The sequence below is a fragment of the Oncorhynchus gorbuscha genome, unplaced genomic scaffold (assembly GCF_021184085.1).
Source record: "Oncorhynchus gorbuscha isolate QuinsamMale2020 ecotype Even-year unplaced genomic scaffold, OgorEven_v1.0 Un_scaffold_873, whole genome shotgun sequence".
Lineage (NCBI taxonomy): Eukaryota > Metazoa > Chordata > Actinopteri > Salmoniformes > Salmonidae > Oncorhynchus > Oncorhynchus gorbuscha.
This window is the reverse complement of record NW_025745856.1, coordinates 41,693-66,500: the sequence shown is the minus strand read 5'-3', so window position 1 is coordinate 66,500 and position 24,808 is coordinate 41,693. Positions and strand designations below refer to the sequence as shown.

At 53.3% G+C, this 24,808-nt stretch overlaps 1 protein-coding gene across 1 annotated transcript in view; it reads left to right on the top strand.

The window, feature by feature from the left end:
* Window positions 1–24,808, top strand: part of LOC124020660 (tuberin-like) — a 106,161-nt gene that overhangs the window by 70,507 nt on the left and 10,846 nt on the right. The window contains 11 exon segments of the mRNA XM_046335900.1: window positions 1,343–1,510; window positions 7,963–8,124; window positions 8,316–8,474; window positions 9,308–9,420; window positions 11,399–11,547; window positions 11,550–11,652; window positions 12,805–13,047; window positions 18,501–18,581; window positions 21,523–21,680; window positions 23,235–23,863; window positions 24,035–24,113. Coding sequence (XP_046191856.1) covers window positions 1,343–1,510; window positions 7,963–8,124; window positions 8,316–8,474; window positions 9,308–9,420; window positions 11,399–11,547; window positions 11,550–11,652; window positions 12,805–13,047; window positions 18,501–18,581; window positions 21,523–21,680; window positions 23,235–23,863; window positions 24,035–24,113 — 2,044 coding nt within the window.

The window sequence follows — 24,808 nt, the reverse complement described above, 5'->3', positions numbered from 1 at the left end:
ATACTTACTCTATCTACTGTACCTCTGTGGGAGTTGGAGAGATGCATGTCAGGTGTAAAAACACATCTCAGACAGCTGTATAATATTAACCTGATCGTTGTACCAGGGGCTCTTTTCAGCTTGTAGCTACGTTTCTATAGTAATGAAGGTTTGAAATAAAGCAAAGCAGTGAGGGCATCATTAGACTATTCTCACATTAAACGTGGTTTCTCCTGTAACTTGTCCTCTCTGGTGGTTACAGAATCCAACTATGTCTTCGACTTAGATGGACAGTGTGTCGTAGTATATGAGACCTCTGTGTGTCGTTAGACAGTAGATCACGTGTTGGTGATTTATTGGTTCTTGTGTTTTTAGATCAGCCGTGCTCTCCTCCTCCGACACCTGCTTCATCCAACACATTCCTCTCAGTTGGTTCTGTCATTTGTTGTTGATTTTTGTTTTTAACCTTTAACCTCTTCCTTCCCCCTTGTTGTGTTCATTGGTTTATATTAACCCTCCTCAGGCCGCGCCGATCTCTTCAGTTGGTTGTTTCAGTTGTGTTGATTTGAACCCCTCCTGCTCGGAGTCCATCCTCCTATAACAGATCTCTGTGTCCCAAGTGGCAGCCTATTCCCTTCACAGTGCACTACTTTTGACCCATAGGGTGGTGCACCGTAGAGGGAATAGGTTGCCGTTTTGGGATGCATCCTGAGTCATGGCAACGTCGGCTTCTCCTCTTGCTGCTCAATGTGATGACGTCTCGTTTTCTTTCAGGAGGCGTTTGTGTTTGTTGTGGAAAAGCTGTTTTTTCTCCCTGCTGCTCTGTAGTTGTTCCTTCCTTTCTGATAGTTCTGTTCCTATTTGTTCATAGTGTTTTACTGCTGTTCATTTTCTCAACTTGTTTTTGTTTGTTTGTTTTTGTTTACTCTTCGGTTGATTTGACCCCCCCCCCCCATCCCCTCCTCTGACTGGGTGCTGCGTTGTTGGTGGGGTCGGTGACACCCTGGATCCCTCCATTGCTATTGGCACACTCTCTTTTGCTCATCCCCTGACCTTCGCCCTCTGACCCTTTGACCTTCGTGCCCCACCCCCTTGCCCGTGTCTCCGTTGGTCACCTGGTGGTCGTTCGGGGCCGTTTCTGACGTGACTGGCGACATATCCTGATTTCTGTTTCCTGTTGGCCGTTACCTCCCTCCCCCCGCCCTCACCTCCCTCGCCCACTCCTACTCTGTCCCTCTTTCCAACACACAATCCCACACACCCCCTTTCCCACACACACCAACCTGCCCTCTACCCCCACCAACCTGTCCCCTACCCCCCACACCTTCCACCCTCCACTCCTGCCACGTTGCCATGGTCCCAGCCTACGGGCAGCCAAAATGGCGAAGGCCCACCACCAGCAGCAGCAGGCGTCAATGGCAGCGGGCGTCGCGGCGAGTACCGGCTCTCCCGTTAAAGAGCTGAGAGATCTGTCGGCCATGGACGCATTCCGCTCCCGAAGCATCAGCGTCTCCGAGCACGCGGTGCGCAGGTAGAGAGCACTCTGGGTAACCAGGAAATAAAACCCAGAAAATAACTTTTCTTGCTTCCGTTGGGGGGGGGGAGCCGTCGTCATAAGGACCGGTGGGCGGTTGCCAGGGAAACCTGGGTTGGGTGGCGGTGGCATGCTGGAGGAGGATGTGTTGAGTGGTTCTGGGCTGCAATCGTCATCTTTTTCTTCTTTTTTTTAAACATTTGAGTGATTTTGTTGCATGCGGTTTGTGCTTTGGAAAACATCTAGATTTCTGTCAATGTTTTCCTGGTAACCCCGTGTTGGCTTCTTTAACTTCTCTGATGCTTTGGTTTGTTATGAATAGTTATTTTTGTTTGTTTTCGGTTGTGGTGTTTGCTGGGTTTTGCTGTGCTGACTGGATTTAATTTACCCCGACTGACTGAATGGCTGGAGAAAAACATGGCCCTACTCCCAGCAGTGTACTGAGACGACAAGACTGACAGCCACTGCTACCAATGATTGGCTTTTCCTCTTCCCTGTGGGAAGGGACTATTGCGTTCTGGGCCAATGAGAAGCCAGTCTTACACACATGCTTTGCATGCTGCCTGTGTAGTTTTCTGTTGCATTGTGTTTGTTTGACCCACAGATGCTCCGTGTTCAGCTTCCTCCGCTGATTTACAACCATCTGTCTGTTTGTGGGATGTTGGGATTCGTTGATTATCTGACTTACAAAATTACGGAACTTTCCCACAATTCCCAGGTTTTCAAGAAATCCCGGTTGGAAAATTCCTGGATTTCCCGATCATTCCTTCCAGATTCGAGGAATATTCCAATTGGGATGTCTGGGAATTTTGGGGAAAGTTACCAGAATTATGCTACCCCTTATCTATGACAGAGTGACTGACTGAGTTGGGGGTTTTGTGGTGTCTCCAACTGACTCAATGACTCCTGCCATGCACCAATCACTACACATACTTACCTGTGAGAGTGGCTACCTGTGAGAGTGGCTACCTGTGAGAGTGGCTACCTGTGAGAGTGGCTACCTGTGAGAGTGGCTACCTGTGAGAGTGGCTACCTGTGAGAGTGGCTACCTGTGAGAGTGGCTACCTGTGAGAGTGGCTACCTGTGAGAGTGGCTACCTGTGAGAGGGGCTGACTGTGAGAGGGGCTGACTGTGAGAGGGGCTGAGTGAAAAGTGAATCAGACATTGCAGTTGGTGGTGGTTAGATAATGTTTCATCATTTCTCTCTCCATCTGTGTATCTCCAACCCATAGGAGTCCATAGGTTGTTATTGAGCAGTCTGTCAGATGGGGAATTAGTTCAGCTGACACTCAACTAGTCAGCTCTCAAATACTAGCCAGTCTGTTTGTTATCATGGTGACTCGTCATCATGCCAAACAATTTGTCTTGACAATGATCTCCTATGGAATTGGCAAGAGCACAAACTGATCTGGGACCAGGCTACTGAAGTACTAGTTCTAATCCAAATTGTCCCAAGGAGAGGGAAGAACTGATCTGGGACCAGGCTATAAAAGTACCAGGATCGGAGGAAGAAGTGTGTAGTTTACCAGGCCCTGTTACAATCTGTATAACTGTCAGTCCCCCTCCTGACCAGCAGGGTGCAGGAGACAATCACTAGACAGCCTGAGGAGCTTCCCCTTTACACACTGATCCAAGACCAGTTTTGTGTTTCCACTCTAATGGTTAGGGATAGGATTGGGGCCAGTTGAGCTGATCCTAGATCTGTGCCTATAAGAAAGTACAGTATTTGGGATTCCTCGAACAGAAGGTCTAACAGACTCGCCTCAGTGTGTGACTATGGCAACGCCTCAGTGTGTGACTATGGCAACGCCTCAGTGTGTGACTATGGCAACGTCTCACACTGCACGCTGTTCCCTTCATAGTGCACCACCTTTGACCAGAGCCCTATGGGGTTGCCTATGGGCCCTGGTCTAAAGTAGTGCACTGCATAGGGAATAGGGCCCTGGTCTAAAGTAGTGCACTACCATAGGGATTAGGGTGCCATTTGGAACGCGACAACTGACTTGGTGCCTCAGCCGACACCTACTGGCTACAGCTGTTCTGCCTACCTACCACTGGTGGTCTGCTTTTTTACACACACACACACACACACACACACACACACACACACACACACACACACACACACACACACACACACACACACACACACACACACACACACACACACACACACCTGCTAGCAACAGGGAGTCAACTCTTTTAACTACCATTCAGGTAATCTTTAATTTAATTTGAAGAGTCCCCTTCTCCATGTCCTTCAGTCTGTACCTCTTAACTCCAAAGCAACAGGCAGCTGTTGTTGTTGAGAACATTCAGAGCAGCGTTCTATGAGCTCATAAAGGCCTTTGTCTCCAGGTATCATCAGGTTGTCTGTCCTTCAGTCCGTACCTCTATTAGTTCTATGAGCTCATAAAGGCCTTTGTCTCCAGGTATCATCAGGTTGTCTGTCCTTTGTCTCCAGTCCTGTCCTTCAGTACCTCTATTAGTTCTATGAGCTCATAAAGGCCTTTGTCTCCAGGGTTGTCTGTCCTTCAGTCCGTACCTCTATTAGTTCTATGAGCTCATAAAGGCCTTTGTCTCCAGGTCATCAGGTTGTCTGTCCTTCAGTCCGTACCTCTATTAGTTCTATGAGCTCATAAAGGCCTTTGTCTCCAGGTATCATCAGGTTGTCTGTCCTTCAGTCCGTACCTCTATTAGTTCTATGAGCTCATAAAGGCCTTTGTCTCCAGGTATCATCAGGTTGTCTGTCCTTCAATGGAACACCTGTTTAGTTGAACTTCAATACAACACAACTTTTGTCCTTTATTTGTTTGAACACAGAGAGAGAAAGAGAAACACTATCGGACACAGCCACTGCTGCAATGCAGAACTATGTTGAGAAAGAGCTGTCGTTGTGATGGCTGGCTGGATAAACTGATGATGGAATAACACTACGGCCCTGTCTCATTCCGAATGGCTCGCTGCCTCCCTCTCCCTGCCTCAAGAGGCAGCGTCCTTATGGATTGAGGCACAGCCCAGTAGTAACAGATAGGAGACTGACACAGAACCCTTCCCCTCAGACTGTATGTCGTTGTGCTTCAAGAGGCAGCGTCCTTATGGATTGAGGCACAGCCCAGTAGTAACAGATAGGAGACTGACACAGAACCCTTCCCCTCAGACTGTATGTCGTTGTGCCTCAAGGGTTTTAGGGTCCTGGAAATCACCACGGTCACCGTCCCAGGTGGAACCCCACTTCTCATCCCTGGTCGAAAGTGGAGGCCTATTTAGGGACTAGGTCTCCAGACTTGATCTGAACACTAAACCATGTTCTTAACCGTTCAATATGACCAGGTGAAGGTGAGAATTGCTCCGTCGTGATGTGCTCCCAAACGAGTACCTTAAGGACGGTACCGATCTGGTGATGTAAGGGAAAGATATTCTTTGGTCATTTTGGGGTCATGGCGGTCTGAATCGGTGTCCACCGGAGCAGCTGGGTCAGTGCCACCGGGTCAAGGGTCAATTAAGGGTTGAACACTCTGATTGCTGTGTAAACTGTGCTGCTGGGTTGTGCTGGTCACAAGCTGGGACTTGGTCTGAGTTAGCATTAGCAAAAGCAATACCATTAGCATTAGCCATAGCGATTGGTGTTAGCGATTGGTGTTACATTTACATTACATTTAAGTCATTTAGCAGACGCTCTTATCCAGAGCGACTTACAAATTGGTGCATTCACCTTATGACATCCAGTGGGACAGTCACTTAACAATAGTGCATCTAAAACTTAAGGGGGGGGGGTGAGAGGGATTACTTATCCTATCCTAGGTATTCCTTAAAGAGGTGGGGTTTCAGGTGTCTCCGGAAGGTGGTGATTGACTCCGCTGTGTTAGCGATAGCATCAGCCATAACCTCTTGGGAGAGCGAGCTGCAGTGTCTATATGCTTTTGTTCAGAGGTGTCCTATGGACCCTGGTCTAAAGTAGTGCTCTATATAGGGAATAGGATGCCATTTGGCACACAGACAAGACGTTTGTTATATTCTGTTACACAAGACGGACAGAACTGACGTAGGTAGAGGGAAAATAACTCCTAGAGGCACGAGCCACCTACAGGAAGAAGAGGGAATGTTCCTCTTCTCTCGTCTCACACTTGTTCCTTCCTCTAAAGGGCTCAGGTTATGTCATCTCTCCATTAATCTATCATCCCCCCTTTGTATCCCTGCTACTGTCTCAGTGTGTCTCAGGGCTTGAAGGATGCTACTGTCTCAGTGTGTCTCAGGGCTGAAGGATGCTCTGTCTCTGTCTCAGGGCTTGAAGGATGCTACTGTCTCAGTGTGTCTCAGGGCTTGAAGGATGCTACTGTCTCAGTGTGTCTCAGGGCTTGAAGGATGCTACTGTCTCAGTGTGTCTCAGGGCTTGAAGGATGCTACTGTCTCAGTGTGTCTCAGGGCTTGAAGGATGCTACTGTCTCAGTGTGTCTCAGGGCTTGAAGGATGCTACTGTCTCAATGTGTCTCAGGGCTTGAAGGATGCTACTGTCTCTGTCTCAGGGCTTGAAGGATGCTACTGTCTCAGTGTGTCTCAGGGCTTGAAGGATGCTACTGTCTCAGTGTGTCTCAGGGCTTGAAGGATGCTACTGTCTCAGTGTGTCTCAGGGCTTGAAGGATGCTACTGTCTCAGTGTGTCTCAGGGCTTGAAGGATGCTACTGTCTCAGTGTGTCTCAGGGCTGGAAGGATGCTACTGTCTCAGTGTGTCTCAGGGCTGGAAGGATGCTACTGTCTCAGTGTGTCTCAGGGCTGGAAGGATGCTACTGTCTCAGTGTGTCTCAGGGCTGGAAGGATGCTACTGTCTCAGTGTGTCTCAGGGCTTGAAGGATGCTACTGTCTCAGTGTGTCTCAGGGCTGGAAGGATGCTACTGTCTCAGTGTGTCTCAGGGCTGGAAGGATGCTACTGTCTCAGTGTGTCTCAGGGCTTGAAGGATGCTACTGTCTCAGTGTGTCTCAGGGCTTGAAGGATGCTACTGTCTCAGTGTGTCTCAGGGCTGGAAGGATGCTACTGTCTCAGTGTCTCAGGGCTTGAAGGATGCTACTGTCTCAGTGTGTCTGGGCTGGAAGGATGCTACTGTCTCAGTGTGTCTCAGGGCTGGAAGGATGCTACTGTCTCAGTGTCTCAGGGCTTGAAGACAGACAGACAGGAAGGGAGGGAGACAGACCGACAGGGAGGGAGGGAGACAGGCAGACAGTAAGACAGACAGACAGGCAGTTTGAATGATCTACATTAGTTTAAAACACATACAGTCTCAATATCTAGTATATCATGTAGACGTGTGGACATGGAGGCTGAAAGTATCTGTTTACTCCATAAGATTACTTCCTAACTACTTCCTGTTGTAGTTTGGACGTTGTTTGTCTGAACTCTCGGTTCCTACGTCAAACCCGTTCCCTGTGGCGATGTCACTCCCCTTGAAGACCGGTATGACTTGTCCTACAGTGTTCCGTTAGGGGTGTTCTGTTTCCCCTGGCGGTGGTTACCGTGGTTACCGGGATGCGATGGCCGGGTCTCCAGGAAGGAATGCTGAAGGGAGATGTAGACCAGGTTGGATATTACGGTACATCAGTTCCCCCGGGCCCTCAGTTCTGAGCAGCGTGTTGTTCTAGTGTTCTCTCTCTCCTTCAACATAAAAGTGCCTGGTCTTCTTCTATCTCTGACACCAGCTGTGGTTCCCGGGCCTTTGTAGAAGAGACACCCTGTCAGCAGTAAGCACTTCACATCCACAGAGGGAATGGATGACGGATCATTTCAAGCGCCCAGGCTGCCGCTACAGTTACTTATACCAAGTCCCAGCTTGTTTGTGTGTGTGGGAGAGAGAGATTGGCTCGTCTGTGTTTGTACATCAGCGGTGTACACCTGAGAGAAAGATAAGAGCCAGGCTGTGTGTGTGTGTGTGTGTGTGTGTGTGTGTGTGTGTGTGTGTGTGTGTGTGTGTGTGTGTGTGTGTGTGTGTGTGTGTGTGTGTGTGTGTGTGTGTGTGTGTGTGTGTGGGTTACCGTGTGTGTGGGTTACCGTGTGTGTGGGTTACCGTGTGTGTGGGTTACCGTGTGTGTGGGTTACCGTGTGTGTGGGTGTGTGTGTGTGTGGAGGCTGCTGAGGGGAGGACGGCTCATAATATTGTCTGGAAGGGAGTTGTTGTAATGGTATCAGAGGTTATTTATATTTAGAAGGTGTTTTGATTCCATTCACTCCGTTCCAGCCGTCATTATGAGCCGTCCTTCCCTCAGCAGCCTCCACTGGTGTGTGTGTCTCTCTGACACCCCTCTCTGACACCCTTATCTGGCACCCCTCTCTGACACCCTCTCTGACACCCTTATCTGGCACCCTCTCTGACACCCTTATCTGGCCCCCTCTGACACCCTCTCTGGCAACCTCTCTGTCAACCTTATCTGACACCCTCTCTGGCACCCCCTGGCTGTAGGATGCACACCTCCAGCACCACGTGTAGTCTGGGTTCTTCTGACGAGAACACCGTGAGCCAGGCAGACGATGGGTTAAAGACCGTCCACCTGGAGTTAACGGAGACCTGTCTGGACATGATGGCTCGATACGTCTTCTCCAACTTCTCAGCGCTGCCCAAGAGGTACGGACGGACGGGGGGTTGACCACGGGATATTTTCTGCCTTTATTAGTGACCTCGTGGGTCTTCACTCTAGTCTTCATTATTCACCCAATCACAACGGGGGGAAAGGAGGTCTTCTATGATTATCAACTGCCATAAGCCCTCTGAACGAAGTGACCTTGACTTGACCCCTGACCCTTAACCTTTGCCAGGTCTCCTATAGCAGAGTTCCTTCTTGCGGGGGGTCGCAGTATGACCTGGCTGGTGGGTAACAAGCTGATCACCATAACGACCAGTGGTGGGGTCAGGAGCCAGGCCCTACTGGGAATGGACATGGCTGAGAGGCTGGGAGGAGGGGGAGAGATGACCAGGTAACCACACACACACACACACACACACACCCACACACACACACGGTAACCCACACACACACACACAGACACGGTAACCCACACACACGGTAACACACACACGGTAACACACACACACGGTAACACACACACACACACACACACATACACACACACACACACGGTAACACACACACACACACACACACACACACACACACACACACACACACACACACACACACACACACACACAACACACACACACACACACACACACACACACACACAACACACACACACACACACACACACACGGTAACACACACACACACACACACACGGTAACACACACACACACACACACACGGTAACACACACACACACACACACACGGTAACACACACACACACACACACACGGTAACACACACACACACACACACACACACACGGTAACACACACACACACACACACACGGTAACACACACACACACACACACGGTAACACACACACACACACGGTAACACACACACACACACACACACACGGTAACACACACACACACACACACACACGGTAACACACACACACACACACACACGGTAACACACACACACACACACACACACGGTAACACACACACACACACACACACGGTAACACACACACACACACACACAGACACGGTAACCCACACACACACACACACACACACACGGTAACCCACACACACACACACACACACATACGGTAACCCACACACACACACACACACATACGGTAACCCACACACACACACGGTAACACACACACTGTCAGTAATATCCGGTCTCTCTCCTGCCCCCTGTAGGTCAGACCCCTCCCTTCACACCCGTCAGACCAAAGAGGCTCCGGCCAAACTGGAGTCCCAGTCCAGTCAACAGCTCAACAGAGCCTCACGCATCAGAGTACGATCCATGTCAGGTAGGAAGAGGAGGAACTATCTCACTCTCTATCCTTCTCTCTCTCTCTCACTCTCTATCCTTCTCTCTCTCTCTCACTCTCTATCCTTCTCTCTCTCTACTGTCATCAGAGTACGATCCATGTAAGGTAGGAAGAGGAGGAACTCTCTCACTCTCTATCCTTCTCTCTCTCTACTGTCATCAGAGTACGATCCATGTAAGGTAGGAAGAGGAGGAACTCTCTCACTCTCTATCCTTCTCTCTCTCTACTGTCATCAGAGTACGATCCATGTAAGGTAGGAAGAGGAGGAACTCTCTCTGTCTCTCACTCTCTATCCTTCTCTCTCTCTACTGTCATCAGAGTACGATCCATGTCAGGTAGGAAGGGGATGTTCTCTCTATCTAGCTATCTATTCTATACACTACATGATCTAAAGTGAACATCTCATTCCAAAATCGTGGGCATTAATATTGAGTTGGTCCCCCTCCACTCTTCTGGGAAGGCTTTCCACTAGATGTTGGAGCATTGCTGCTATAACAGCCTCCACTCTTCTAGGAAGGCTTTCCACTAGATGTTGGCACATTACTGCTATAACAGCCTCCACTCTTCTGGGAAGGCTTTCCACTAGATGTTGGAACATTACTGCTATAACAGCCTCCACTCTTCTGGGAAGGCTTTCCACTAGATGTTGGAACATTACTGCTATAACAGCCTCCACTCTTCTGGGAAGGCTTTCCACTAGATGTTGGAACATTGCTGCTATAACAGCTTCCACTCTTCTGGGAAGGCTTTCCACTAGATGTTGGAACATTACTGCTACAACAGCCTCCACTCTTCTGGGAAGGCTTTCCACTAGATGTTGGAACATTACTGCTATAACAGCCTCCACTCTTCTGGGAAGGCTTTCCACTAGATGTTGGAACATTGCTGCAGGGACTTACTTCCATTCAGCCTCGAGCATTAGTGAGGTCAGACACTGATGTTATGAGATTTAGGCCTCGCTCGCTGTTGGTGTTCCAATTCGTCCTAAAGGTGTTTGATGGGGTTGAGGTCAGGGCTTTGTGCAGGCCAGTCAAGTTCTTCCACACCAACCTTGTCAAACCATTTCTGCATGGATCTCTCTTTGTGCACAGGGGCGTTGTCATGCTGAAACAGGAAAGGGCCTTTCCCAAACTATTACCACAATGTTGGAAGCACAGAATCATCTAGAATGTCAGTGTATGCTGTACTGTAAAGATTTCCCTTCACTGGAGCGAAGGGGCCTAGCCCGAACCATGAAAAACAGTCCCAGAAAACAGCCCCCTCCACCAAACTTTACAGTTGGCACTATGCATTGGGGCAGGTAGCGTTTTCCTGTCATCCACCAAACCCAGATTTGTCCGTCGAAGTGATTCATCACTCCAGAGATTGCGTTTCTACTGCTCCAGAGTCCAATGGTGGACACCACTCCAGCCGCCGCTTGGCATTGCGCATGGTGATCTTAGACTTGTGTGCGGCTGCTCGGCCATGGAAAACCATTTCATGAAGCTCCCAACGAACAGTGCTTGTGCTGAGTTTGCTTCCAGAGGCAGTTTGGAACTCAGAAATGAGTGTTGCATCTGAGGACAGCACTCGGCGGTCCCGTTCTTTAAGCTTGTGTGGCCTACCACTTCGCTGAGCCGTTGTTGCTCCTAGACGTTTTCACTTCACAATAACCGCACTTACGGCTGACCGGGGCAGCTCTACAGGGCAGAAATTTGACGAACTGACTCGTTGGAAAGGTGGCATCCTATGATGGTGCCACGTAAGTCACTAAGCTTTTCAGTAAGGCCATTCTACTGCCAATGTTTGTCTATGGAGATTGCATGGCTGTGTGAGGAATAATGTTCTGGGGCAACGGGTGTGGCTGAAATAGCTGAATCCACTAATCTGAAGGGGTGTCTCTATCTCTCCTTCGTTCCATGTAAGGTAGGGATGGTGATATGTCACTAATTCCTCCTTCTCTCCGCCCCCCCCTCAGGTGGCCATGCCCTCCGTGCAGGTCCAGCCCAGAGCCTCAGCCCCCTGGTCTCACCCTCTGAGGGGGGAGAGCTGTGTGGTGTCCCCCTCTCTCCCCCCTCCTCCTCCTCCGGCCCCTGTCTGGATGGCCTGGAGCCCCCCTCTCCTTCCCCCTGTGCCCCCCTAAGGACCCCCTCAAAGACAAGCCCAGCCTGGCAGAGTTCCTGCCCGTTCTGACCCAGGGATGGGCCGAGATCTTCATACGCAGACCCTCAGGTAAACACGTACACACACACACACACACACACACACACACACACACACACACACACACCTGTTGAATAACTTCCTCTTCATCTGTTTCGGAAGATACAGATTATTTTCTCTCTTTCTCCTCTGACCTGACTAATTCAAATCACATCAAATGTATTTATATAGCCCTTGGTACATCAGCTGATATCTCAAAGTGCTGTACAGAAACCCAGCCTAAAACCCCAAACAGCAAGCAATGCAGGTGTAGAAGCACGGTAGCTAGGAAAAACACCCTAGAAAGGCCAAAACCGAGGAAGAAACCTAGAGAGGAACCAGGCTCTGAGGGTGGCCAGTCCTTTTCTGGCTGTGCCGGGTGGAGATTATAACAGAACATGGCCAAGATGTTCAAATGTTCATAAATGACCAGCATGGTCGAATAATAGTAATCACAGTGGTTGTCGAGGGTGCAAGGTCAGCACGGCCAGGTGGACTGGGGACAGCAAGGAGTCGTCAGGCCAGGTAGTCCTAGGGCTCAGGTCCTCCGAGAGAGAGAAAGAAAATTAAATTCACACAGGACACCGGATTGGACAGGAGAAGTACTCCAGATATAACAGACTGACCCGAGCCCCCCAACACATAAACTACTGCTGCATAAATACTGGAGGCTGAGACAGGAGGGGTCAGGAGACATTGTGGCCCCATCCAATGATAACCCCTGACAGGGGTAAGCAGGAAGGATATAACCCCACCCACTTTTCCAAAGCACAGCCCCCACACCACTAGAAGGATATCTTCAACCACCAACTTTCCATCCTGAGACAAGGCCGAGTATAGCCCACAAAGATCTCCGCCACGGCACAACCCAAGGGTGGGGCGCCAACCCAGACAGGAAGATCACATCAGTGACTCAACCCACTCAAGTGACACACCCCTATGGTTAATTGGTTCATTCCTAACAGTCTAAGTCATTGGAGGTGGGGGGTGCTAAGCTGACATATGGAATGGTTTTATGATGTCATACTGTGGATCATTTAGCTATTTGGACCCCGTTTACGTGATAAGACCGATTTTCACTTAAACTGACTGATTTTGATGGGGATTTTGTGATGTGACTTAGATTGACCCACCGGGGCATCAGTGGACTCCAGGGGGGTAATTGACTTCTCTCCGGTCCAGGTAACACCAGCTGGTTGATGTGTCTGGAGAACCCTCCCAGTCCCTTCTCCTCTGAGCTGGGTAACATGCCTCTCCAGGAGCTGTCCTCTGTCCTCATGGCCATGGAGGGGGTCAAGGAGCCCCCCACCCAGACTGCCAGCGCCCCCGCCAGCACAGCCACCCCTGCCCCGACTCCCGTAGCCCTTAACCCCCCTGGACCCATCCAAGGGGGCAAGCCTGGACTCATTCAGCGCTCTAACACAGGTGAGGAGGGAGAGGGGGGGTGTAGTGGTGTGTTGGATATTATAAGTGTGTGTTGATGGGAGGGGTCAGTGTGTGTTGGTGGGAGGGGTCAGTGTGTGTTGGTGGGAGGGGTCAGTGTGTGTTGGTGGGAGGGGACAGTGTGTGTTGGTGGGAGGGGTCAGGGGACAGTGTGTGTTGGTGGGAGGGACAGTGTGTGTTGGTGGGAGGGACAGTGTGTGTTGGTGGGAGGGGACAGTGTGTGTTGGTGGGAGGGGACAGTGTGTGTTGGTGGGAGGGACAGTGTGTGTTGGTGGGAGAGGACAGTGTGTGTTGGTGGGAGGGGACAGTGTGTGTTGGTGGGAGGACAGTGTGTGTTGGTGGGAGGGGACAGTGTGTGTTGGTGGGAGGGGACAGTGTGTTGTGTGGTGGGAGGGACCAGTACAGCTCCCCAGTCACCACCCAGCACAGCTCCCCAGTCGCCACCCGGGACCAGTACAGCTCCCCAGTCACCACCCGGCGCAGCTCCCCAGTCGCCACCCGGCGCAGCTCCCCAGTCGCCACCCCACCGGCGCAGCTCCCCAGTCGCCACCCGGCGCACAGCTCCCCCCAGTCGCCACCCGTCCAGCGCAGTCCAGCTCCCCCAGTCAGCCACCCGCGCAGCTCCCCAGTCCCCGCTCCCCAGTCGTACAGCTCCCCAGTCACCACCCGCCACCCGGCGCAGCTCCCCAGTCGCCACCCGGCATCTCCCCAGTCGCCACCCGGCGCAGCTCCCCAGTCGCCACCCGGCGCAGCTCCCCAGTCGCCACCCGGCGCAGCTCCCCAGTCGCCACCCGGCGCAGCTCCCCAGTCACCACCCAGCACAGATCCCCAGTCACCACCCAGTCACAGCTCCCCATTCACCACCCAGCACAGATCCCCAGTCCAGCTCCCCAGTCACCACCCAGTACAGCTCCCCTCCCCAGTCACCACCCAGTACAGATCTCCCAGTCACCACCCAGCTACAGCTCACCAGTACAGCTCCCCAGTCACCACCCAGTAGAGCTCACCAGTACAGCTCCCCAGTCACCACCCAGTACAGATCCCCAGTACAGCTCCCCAGTCACCACCCGGTACAGCTCCCCAGTCACCACCCGGCACAGCTCCCCAGTCACCACCCGGCACAGATCCCCAGTCACCACCCGGCACAGCTCCCCAGTCACCACCCGGCACAGCTCCCCAGTCACCACCCGGCACAGCTCCCCAGTCACCACCCGGCTACAGCTCCCCAGTCACCACCCGGTACAGCTCCCCAGTCACCACCCGCTCCCCAGTACAGCTCCCCAGTCACCACCCGGTACAGCTCCCCAGTCACCACCCGGTACAGCTCCCCAGTCACCACCCGGTACAGCTCCCCAGTCACCACCCGGTACAGCTCCCCAGTCACCACCCGGTACAGCTCCCCAGTCACCACCCGGTACAGCTCCCCAGTCACCACCCGGTACAGCTCCCCAGTCACCACCCAGGTACAGCTCCCCAGTCACCACCCGGTACAGCTCCCCAGTCACCACCCGGTACAGCTCCCCAGTCACCACCCGTACAGCTCCCCAGTCACCACCCAGGTACAGCTCCCAGTACAGCTCCCCAGTCACCACCCCCAGTACAGCTCCCAGTACAGTCCCCACAGATCACCAGTACAGATCCCCAGTACAGCTCCCCAGTCACCACCCAGTACAGATCCCCAGTCACCACCCAGCACAGCTCACCAGTACAGCTCCCCAGTCACCACCCAGTACAGCTCCCCAGCCACTACCCAGTACAGCTCACCAGTACAGCTCCCCAGTCACCACCCAGTACAGATCCCCAGTACAGCTCCCCAGCCACTACCCAGTACAGCTCATCAGTACAGCTCCCCAGTCACCACCCAGTACAGATCCCCAGTCACCACCCAGCACAGCTCCCCATTCACCACCCAGCACAGATCCCCAGTCACCACCCGGTACAGCTCCCCAGCACCACCCGGTACAGCTCCCCAGTCACCACCCGGTACAGCTCCCCAGTCACCACCCGGTACAGCTCCCCAGTCACCACCCGGTACAGCTCCCCAGTCACCACCCGGTACAGCTCCCCAGTCACCACCCGGTACAGCTCCCCAGTCACCACCCGGTACAGCTCCCCAGTCACCACCCGGTACAGATCCCCAGTCACCACCCAGTACAGCTCACCCACCCGTACAGCTCCCCAGTCACCACCCAGTACAGCTCACCCCCAGTCACCAGATCCCCAGTACAGCTCCCCAGCCCACTCCCCACCCACCCGTACAGCTCCCCAGTCACCAGTACAGCTCCCCAGTCACCACCCAGTACAGCTCCCCAGTCACCACCCAGCACAGATCCCCAGTACAGCTCCCCAGCCAGCTCCCCAGTCACTCACCCCCAGTACAGCTCCCCATTCACCACCCGGCGCAGCTCCCCAGTCACCACCCCGTACAGCTCCCCAGTCACCACCCGGCGTACAGCTCCCCAGTCACCACCCGGCGTACAGCTCCCCAGCTCCCCAGCCACCACCCGGCGCAGCTCCCCAGCCACCACCCGGCGCAGCTCCCCAGCCACCACCCGGCGCAGCTCCCCAGCCACCACCCGGCGCAGCTCCCCAGCCACCACCCGGCGCAGCTCCCCAGTCACCACCCCCAGTCACCACCCGGTACAGCGCAGCTCCCCAGTCACCACCCGTACGCAGCTCCCCAGTCACCACCCGGCGCAGCTCCCCAGTCACCACCCGGCACAGCTCCCCAGTCACCACCCCAGCACAGCTCCCCAGTCACCACCCGGCACAGCTCCCCAGTCACCACCCCAGTACAGCTCCCCAGTCACCACCCCAGTACAGCTCCCCAGTCACCACCCGTACAGCTCCCCCAGCACCACCCCAGTACAGCTCCCCAGTCACCACCCCCAGTACAGCTCCCCAGTCACCACCCCCCAGTACAGCTCCCCAGTCACCACCCAGTACAGCTCCCCAGTCACCACCCCGCAGCTCCCCAGTACAGCTCCCCAGCCACCCCCCAGTACAGCTCCCCAGCCACCCCCCAGTACAGCTCCCCAGCCACCCCCAGTACAGCTCCCCAGCCACCTCCCCAGTACAGCTCCCCAGTGCAGCTCCCCAGCCAACCACCCAGTACAGCTCCCCAGTACAGCTCCCCAGCCACCCCCAGTACAGCTCCCCAGCCACCCCCAGTACAGCTCCCCAGCCACAGCTCCCCAGTACCAGCCACAGCTCCCCACTACAGCTCCCCACAGCTCCCCACAGCTCCCCTCCCCAGCCAGCTACAGCTCCCCAGTCACCACCCAGTACAGCTCCCCAGTCCCAGCTCCCCAGTCACCACCCAGTACAGCTCCCCAGTCAGCTCCCCAGTACAGCTCCCCAGTACCACCACCCAGTACAGCTCCCCAGTACAGCTCCCCAGTCACCACCACCCAGTACAGCTCCCCAGTACAGCTCCCCAGTCACAGCTCCCCAGTACAGCTCCCCAGTACAGCTCAGTCACCACCCAGTACAGCTCCCCAGTACAGCTCCCCAGTCACCAGTACAGCTCCCCAGTCACTCACCCAGTACAGCTCCCCAGTCCCAGTACAGCTCCCCAGTCACCACCCAGTACAGCTCCCCAGTCACCCCCAGTACAGCTCCCCAGCCACCCCCAGTACAGCTCCCCAGTACAGCTCCCCAGTACAGCTCCCCAGCCACAGCTCCCCAGCCACAGCTCCCCAGTCACCACCCAGTACAGCTCCCCAGTACAGCTCCCCAGTCACCACCCAGTACAGCTCCCCAGTCACCACCCAGTACAGCTCCCCAGTCACCACCCAGTACAGCTCCCCAGTCACCCCCAGTACAGCTCCCCAGTACAGCTCCCCAGTACAGCTCCCCAGTACAGCTCCCCAGTACAGCTCCCCAGTACAGCTCCCCAGTCACCACCCAGTACAGCTCCCCAGTCACCACCCAGTACAGCTCCCCAGTCACCACCCAGTACAGCTCCCCAGTCACCACCCAGTACAGCTCCCCAGTACAGCTCCCCAGTCACCACCCAGTACAGCTCCCCAGTCACCACCCAGTACAGCTCCCCAGTCACCACCCAGTACAGCTCCCCAGTACAGCTCCCCAGTACAGCTCCCCAGTACAGCTCCCCAGTCACCACCCAGTACAGCTCCCCAGTCACCACCCAGTACAGCTCCCCAGTACAGCTCCCCAGTACAGCTCCCCAGTACAGCTCCCCAGTCACCACCCAGTACAGCTCCCCAGTCACCACCCAGTACAGCTCCCCAGTCACCACCCAGTACAGCTCCCCAGTACAGCTCCCCAGTACAGCTCCCCAGTACAGCTCCCCAGTACAGCTCCCCAGTACAGCTCCCCAGTCACCACCCAGTACAGCTCCCCAGTACAGCTCCCCAGTCACCACCAGGTTGTTGAGAAGGAACTCCTGCTGTACTTCAATGAACATGAATGAACCTCCCTCCAGTCTCCTCTCTTCTCTCTCCTCTCTTCTCTCTCCTCTCTTCTCTCTCCTCTCTTCTCTCTCTCTTTCTGCTCTCTCTCCTCTCTCTGCTCTCTCCTCTTTCTGCTCTCTCTGCTTCTCCTCTCTCTGTTTCTCCTCTCTCTGTTTCTCCTCTCTCTGTTTCTCCTCTCTCTGTTTCTCCTCTCTCTGTTTCTCCTCCTTCTCCTCTCTCTGCTCTCCTCTCTCTGCTTCTCCTCTCTCTGTTTCTCCTCTCTGTTTCTCCTCTCTGTTTCTCCTCTCTTCTCCTCTCTCTGTTTCTCCTCTCTCTGTTTCTCCTCTCTCTGTTTCTCCCCTCTCTGTTTCTCCTCTCTCTGTTTCTCCTCTCTCTGTTTCTCCTCTCTCTGTTTCTCCTCTCTCTGTTTCTCCTCTCTCTGTTTCTCCTCGCTCTGCTTCTCCTCGCTCTGCTTCTCCTCGCTCTGCTTCTCCTCGCTCTGCTTCTCCTCGCTCTGCTTCTCCTTTCTCTGCTCTCTCTACTTGTTCATGAGGGCCAGTCTGAGCTTAGATGCCCCACAGATTCACTAATCTCTATATCATCAGGATCAGTCAAATGTCCGTTCATTTAGTAGCTGGGTGATTTGTAGATCGAATCATAGATGCACCTTGTTCAGGTTGATCCTCGTGAACAAACATTGTTTCTTGTTCCGGTTTGGTCAGTTGAAATGGTGCTGTTTCTCTCACAAACTGATCACGCACACATTGCTAGTTCCATCATTGTCTGTCGTGTGTTTCACATATATTTTGTTACTAGTTCCCTATTTTATATATTGAGAATTTCATTTGGTATTTTATCCACTATCTCTTTTTTTTCATAATTTAATTCCTACTGTTTTCCCTCCAACTGTGAATTCATTTTATCCTCATCTTTAAAAAAAATGGTTTATTATTTTCCATTTCCTGTCATGCTAATTTGTGATTGGCTCTGCTGTGTTGAATGGCGCCCTGGCTCGTCCAGTGGGCTCTCTCTCCTCTCTGGGTCTGTCCTTCGCCCCGTCCCCAGTTCCGGTTCGGCTCCAACGGAGCATTTCCTGGGCAGGTACAAGCAGCGTGGCCACGCCCCCAACACGAGCCTCCCCCCAAACCAGTGGTGGCACTTTAAATGTGAGGATGGGCTCATGGTAACGGAACAGTAACAGAATGAATGAATGGTAAAATCAAACCCATCCATCCATCTATTCCATCCATTACTGTGAGCGCGTCCTCCCCTCACCAGCCTCCTATGCCCCAACATATGTGTGCCCCCCACGTCCCGTGTCATCACGTGTCACTAACATGTCGGGCCACCACTGGAGAGAGATGATGACACAAACAAACTCACGGGCCAATCGTTTCAATCGACTAATCAACCCGCCGCCAAGATGAACCAATCCTATGACTGGATTTGTTCATGATAATTTAATGACACTTTTGATGTTTTTCTTTCTAACATGTGACCCCCTTGTCCTGTGGCCCTGGAATGTACTTCCTGTCTCCTTTTTCTTTTAACCTCTAACCTCTGACTCTTCACCCCATGACATCGTCACAGAGGTTATGCATGTAACATAGTCAAGACAGACCTCATCCAGGACACAAACACTTCTTTCTGGTTTCTCTGGTGGCCATTTTGTGTTAGGGATATCATTCTGGTCACCATTTTGTGTTAGGGATATCATTCTGGTCACCATTTTGTGTTAGGGATATCCATTTTGTGTTAGGGATATCATTCTGGTCACCATTTTGTGTTAGGGATATCATTCTGGTCACCATTTTGTGTTAGGGATATCATTCTGGTCACCATTTTGTGTTAGGGATGGTGTTAGGGATATCATTCTGCCCATTTTGTGTTAGGGATATCATTCTGGTCACCATTTTGTGTTAGGGATATCATTCTGGTCGCCATTTTGTGTTAGGGATATCATTCTGGTCACCATTTTGTGTTAGGGATATCATTCTGGTCACCATTTTGTGTTAGGGATATCATTCTGGTCACCATTTTGTGTTAGGGATATCATTCTGGTCACCATTTTGTGTTAGGGATATCATTCTGGTCACCATTTTGTGTTAGGCATATCATTCTGGTCACCATTTTGTGTTAGGCATATCATTCTGGTCACCATTTTGTGTTAGGGATATCATTCTGGTCACCATTTTGTGTTAGGGATATCATTCTGGTCACCATTTTGTGTTAGGGATATCATTCTGGTCACCATTTTGTGTTAGGGATATCATTCTGGTCACCATTTTGTGTTAGGGATATCATTCTGGTCACCATTTTGTGTTAGGGATATCATTCTGGTCACCATTTTGTGTTAGGGATATCATTCTGGTCACCACACCACCCAATAATGTTATGTTTTGTGAGGTGTCACGGTGCTAAGTGTTCATTATAATATTCGGTTGCAGTCATTATCCTAAATGTCCATTGGCTGAGAGGATGAGGTCTGGTCTGGGCTGGTGTGTGTAGAGAAAGTGAACCGACCGACCGGCCACACGTGTTTGAAGACTCATCAAATAGATGTTACCAATGATGATGAGCCAATGCCTGCAAGTCTGCTCTTCTGTGTGTGTGTGTGTGTGTGTGTGTGTGTGTGTGTGTGTGTGTGTGTGTGTGTGTGTGTGTGTGTGTGTGTGTGTGTGTGTGTGTGTGTGTGTGTGTGTGTGTGTGTGTGTGTGTGTGTGTGTGTGTGTGTGTGTGTGTGTGTGTGTGTGTGTGTGTGTGTGTGTGTGCCTGACTGAGTTACTGATTCTGTTTGATCACTGATCGATACGTGTAATGCTTCTGATTCTGTTTGATCTCTGTGTGTGTGTTTAGGAGGTGTGTGTGTGTGACCACCTAGTGGTGGTCTGGTATACTACGGGTGGTAGTTTGTAAATTAACATAAGGGTGCAAAGTAGAGGTAGTTTAGTTTGTGTTTTTGTCTGGGTTTTTTTCTGTGAGTTTTGTTTCTGTGTGTGTGTTTTTATTACTTGTGTTCATTAATTACATTTTTCTGTGTATGCTGTTGCGTTCGTTGCCGTGGGTGTCTGTGTGTCCCTCGTCTCCTCTCCTCTCTGTCGCCCCCTGCTGTAGACCCTGTGGTATCTGTGTGTCCCTCGTCCCCTCCTCTCTGTCGCCCTTCCTGCTGTAGACTCTGTGGTATCTGTGCGTCCCTCGTCCCCTCTCCTCTCTGTCGCCCCCTGCTGTAGACCCTGTGGTATCTGTGTGTCCCTAGTCTCCTCTCCTCTCTGTCGCCCCCTGCTGTAGACCCTGTGGTATCTGTGTGTCCCTAGTCTCCTCTCCTCTCTGTCGCCCCCTGCTGTAGACCCTGTGGTATCTGTGTGTCCCTCGTCTCCTCTCCTCTCTGTCGCCCCCTGCTGTAGACCCTGTGGTATCTGTGTGTCCCTCGTCTCCTCTCCTCTCTGTCGCCCCCTGCTGTAGACCCTGTGGTATCTGTGTGTCCCTCGTCTCCTCTCCTCTCTGTCGCCCCCTGCTGTAGACCCTGTGGTATCTGTGTGTCCCTCGTCTCCTCTCCTCTCTGTCGCCCCCTGCTGTAGACCCTGTGGTATCTGTGTGTCCCTCGTCTCCCCTCCTCTCTGTCGCCCCCTGCTGTAGACCCTGTGGTATCTGTGTGTCCCTCGTCTCCTCTCCTCTCTGTCGCCCCCTGCTGTAGACCCTGTGGTATCTGTGTGTCCCTCGTCCCCTCTCCTCTCTGTCGCCCCTGCTGTAGACCCTGTGGTATCTGTGTGTCCCTCGTCTCCTCTCCTCTCTGTCGCCCCCTGCTGTAGACCCTGTGGTATCTGTGTGTCCCTCGTCCCCTCTCCTCTCTGTCGCCCCCTGCTGTAGACCCTGTGGTATCTGTGTCCCTCGTCCCCTCTCTGTCGCCCCCTGCTGTAGACTCTGTGGTATCTGTGCGTCCCTCGTCCCCACCTCTCTGTCGCCCCCTGCTGTAGACTCTGTGGTATCTGTGTGTCCCTCGTCCCCTCTCTAACCCTCTCCCCTCTGTCGCCCCCTGCCGTAGACTCTGTGGTAGTGCTAGAGGGGACAGGGGTCAGGGGCCACGTAGACTACCCCTCTGATTGGCCAGAGGCGGAGAAGTTTGAGGCCATGCCCTCTGAACCCATCTACATCGCTGCTGACAAGTTCACCAAGGCCCTGCCCCCTAGAACACTCAGCAGGGTGAGTAGTACACTACAGACAGGGGGAGTAGTACACTACAGACAGGGGGAGTAGTACACTACAGACAGGGGGAGTAGTACACTACAGACAGGGGGAGTAGTACACTACAGACAGGGGGAGTAGTACTCTACAGACAGGGGGAGTAGTACACTACAGACAGGGGGAGTAGTACACTACAGACAGGGGGAGTGGTACTCTACAGACAGGGGGAGCAGTACTCAGGGGGAGCAGTACAGACGGGGGGAGGTACTCTAGGGGGAGCGGTACTCTACAGGACAGGGGGAGCGGTACTCTACGGACAGGGGAGCGGTACTCTACAGGGGGAGCGGTACAGGGGGAGCGGTACTCTACGGACAGGGGAGCGGTACTCTACAGGGGAGCAGGGGGGAGCGGTACTCTACAGACGGGGAGTAGTACACTACAGACGGGGAGTAGTACACTACAGACAGGGGGAGTACAGGGGAGTAGTACTCTACAGACAGGGGGAGTAGTACTCTACAGACAGGGGGAGTAGTACACTACAGACAGGGGAGTAGTACTCTACAGACAGGGGGAGTAGTACTCTACAGACAGGGGGAGTAGTACTCTACAGACAGGGGAGTAGTACTCTACAGACAGGGGAGTACAGGGGGAGTAGTACTCTACAGACAGGGGAGTAGTACTCTACAGACAGGGGAGTAGTACTCTACAGACAGGGGGTAGTACTCTACAGACAGGGGAGTAGTACTCTACAGACAGGGGGAGTAGTACTCTACAGACAGGGGGAGTAGTACTCTACAGACAGGGGGAGTAGTACTCTACAGACAGGGGAGTAGTACTCTACAGACAGGGGGAGTAGTACACAGGGGGGAGTAGTACTCTACAGACAGGGGGAGTAGTACTCTACAGACAGGGGGAGTACAGGGGAGTAGTACTCTACAGACAGGGGGAGTAGTACTCTACAGACAGGGGGAGTAGTACTCTACAGACAGGGGGAGTAGTACTCTACAGACAGGGGAGTAGTACTCTACAGACAGGGGAGTAGTACTCTACAGACAGGGGGAGTAGTACTCTACAGACAGGGGGAGTAGTACTCTACAGGGGAGTAGTACTCTACAGACAGGGGGAGTAGTACTCTACAGACAGGGGAGTAGTACTCTACAGACAGGGGGAGTAGTACTCTACAGACAGGGGGAGTAGTACTCTACAGACAGGGGAGTAGTACTCTACAGACAGGGGGAGTAGTACTCTACAGACAGGGGAGTAGTACTCTACAGACAGGGGAGTAGTACTCTACAGACAGGGGAGTAGTACTCTACAGACAGGGGAGTACAGGGGGAGTAGTACTCTACAGACAGGGGGAGTAGTACTCTACAGACAGGGGAGTAGTACTCTACAGACAGGGGAGTAGTACACTACAGACAGGGGGAGTGCAGGGGAGTAGTACTCTACAGACAGGGGGAGTGGTACACTACAGACAGGGGGAGTACAGGGGGAGTAGTACTCTACAGACAATAGATTATGGCAGGTGGTTATTGGGAGACATTGATGTTTTTCATCTGTTCTTCCCCTCAGTCGTCCTCCAGTTCCAGCCAGGAGGATGAGAAGTCCACCCTGGAGGAGGTGAGTGAGGGGTTCATCCCCATCGACCAGCCCCCCCTGGCCCCCTCCACCCCGGGCAGCCAAGGCCCAGAGCTCCCCTTCCAGACCCAGAACCAGCCTGAGACCCAGACCCTCAACAAGTCCAGCTCCTCCCCTGAGCTCCAGACCCTACCAGAGGCCTTCCCCAAGACCACAACAGGACCCGGGGCCGGAGGAGGAGAGGTACCCGGGGTTCGGTCACCTTCAGAGGGGAGCCAGCCACAACAGCCCCCGGCGGAGAAAGAGATGGAGAAGGTGGAGAGTGGAGGAGGAGGGGTGAACAGACAGAATCAGAGTGGGGATACCACCCCAGTGACAGGGGGGTTGTCTGGGACATCGGGAGGAGGAGGTTCCTCTTCCTCGCAGGGAGCCAGGATGAGGTTGGAGTTCCCAGCGCCCCACCAGCCTGGACCCCTCTCCCCCAGCGGAGGGCACCGTCCCAGGGGTCACACCATCTCAGTGTCGGCCCCCTCCTCCAGGAGAGAGAGGATAGGAGGAGACGCGTACCACACCACCCGGCCCGGACCCACCAACACTGAGAAGACCAGTGGACTCAGTCCCAGGTTAAATAGACACACACACACACACACACACACACACACACACACACACACACACACACACACACACACACACACACACACACACACACACACACACACACACACACACACACACACACACACACACACACAGCCTTTCCTAATGCTTTAATCTCTATCTCTGTCTTGTAGTTTTGTGTTCCTTCAGCTCTACCACTCTCCCTTCTTTGGCAACGAGGCCAACAAGCCTCTCCTGCTGCCCAAGTCTCAGGTGAGTGTGTGTGTGTGTCTCTCTCCTTCAACTCTCTCTCTCCAACTCTCGCTCGCTCGCTCTCTCCTCCAACTCTCTCTCGCTCTCTCCTCCAACTCTCTCTCGCTCTCTCCTCCAACTCTCTCTCGCTCTCTCCAACTCTCTCTCTCGCTCTCTCCTCCAACTCTCTCTCGCTCGCTCGCTCTCTCCTCCAACTCTCTCTCGCTCGCTCCTCTCCTCCAACTCTCTCTCGCTCGCTCTCTCTCTCCAACTCTCTCTCGCTCGCTCGCTCTCTCCTCCAACTCTCTCTCGCTCGCTCGCTCTCTCCTCCAACTCTCTCTCGCTCGCTCTCTCTCTCCTCCAACTCTCTCTCCAACTCTCTCGCTCGCTCTCTCTCCTCCAACTCTCTCTCGCTCGCTCTCTCTCTCCTCCAACTCTCTCCAACTCTCTCTCGCTCGCTCTCTCCTCCAACTCTCTCTCGCTCGCTCTCTCCTCCAACTCTCTCCTCCAACTCTCTCTCGCTCGCTCGCTCTCTCCTCCAACTCTCTCTCTCGCTCGCTCGCTCTCTCCTCCAACTCTCTCTCGCTCGCTCGCTCTCTCCTCCAACTCTCTCTCGCTCGCTCGCTCTCTCCTCCAACTCTCTCTCGCTCGCTCTCTCTCCTCTCGCAACTCTCTCTCGCTCGCTCTCTCCTCCAACTCTCGCTCGCTCGCTCGCT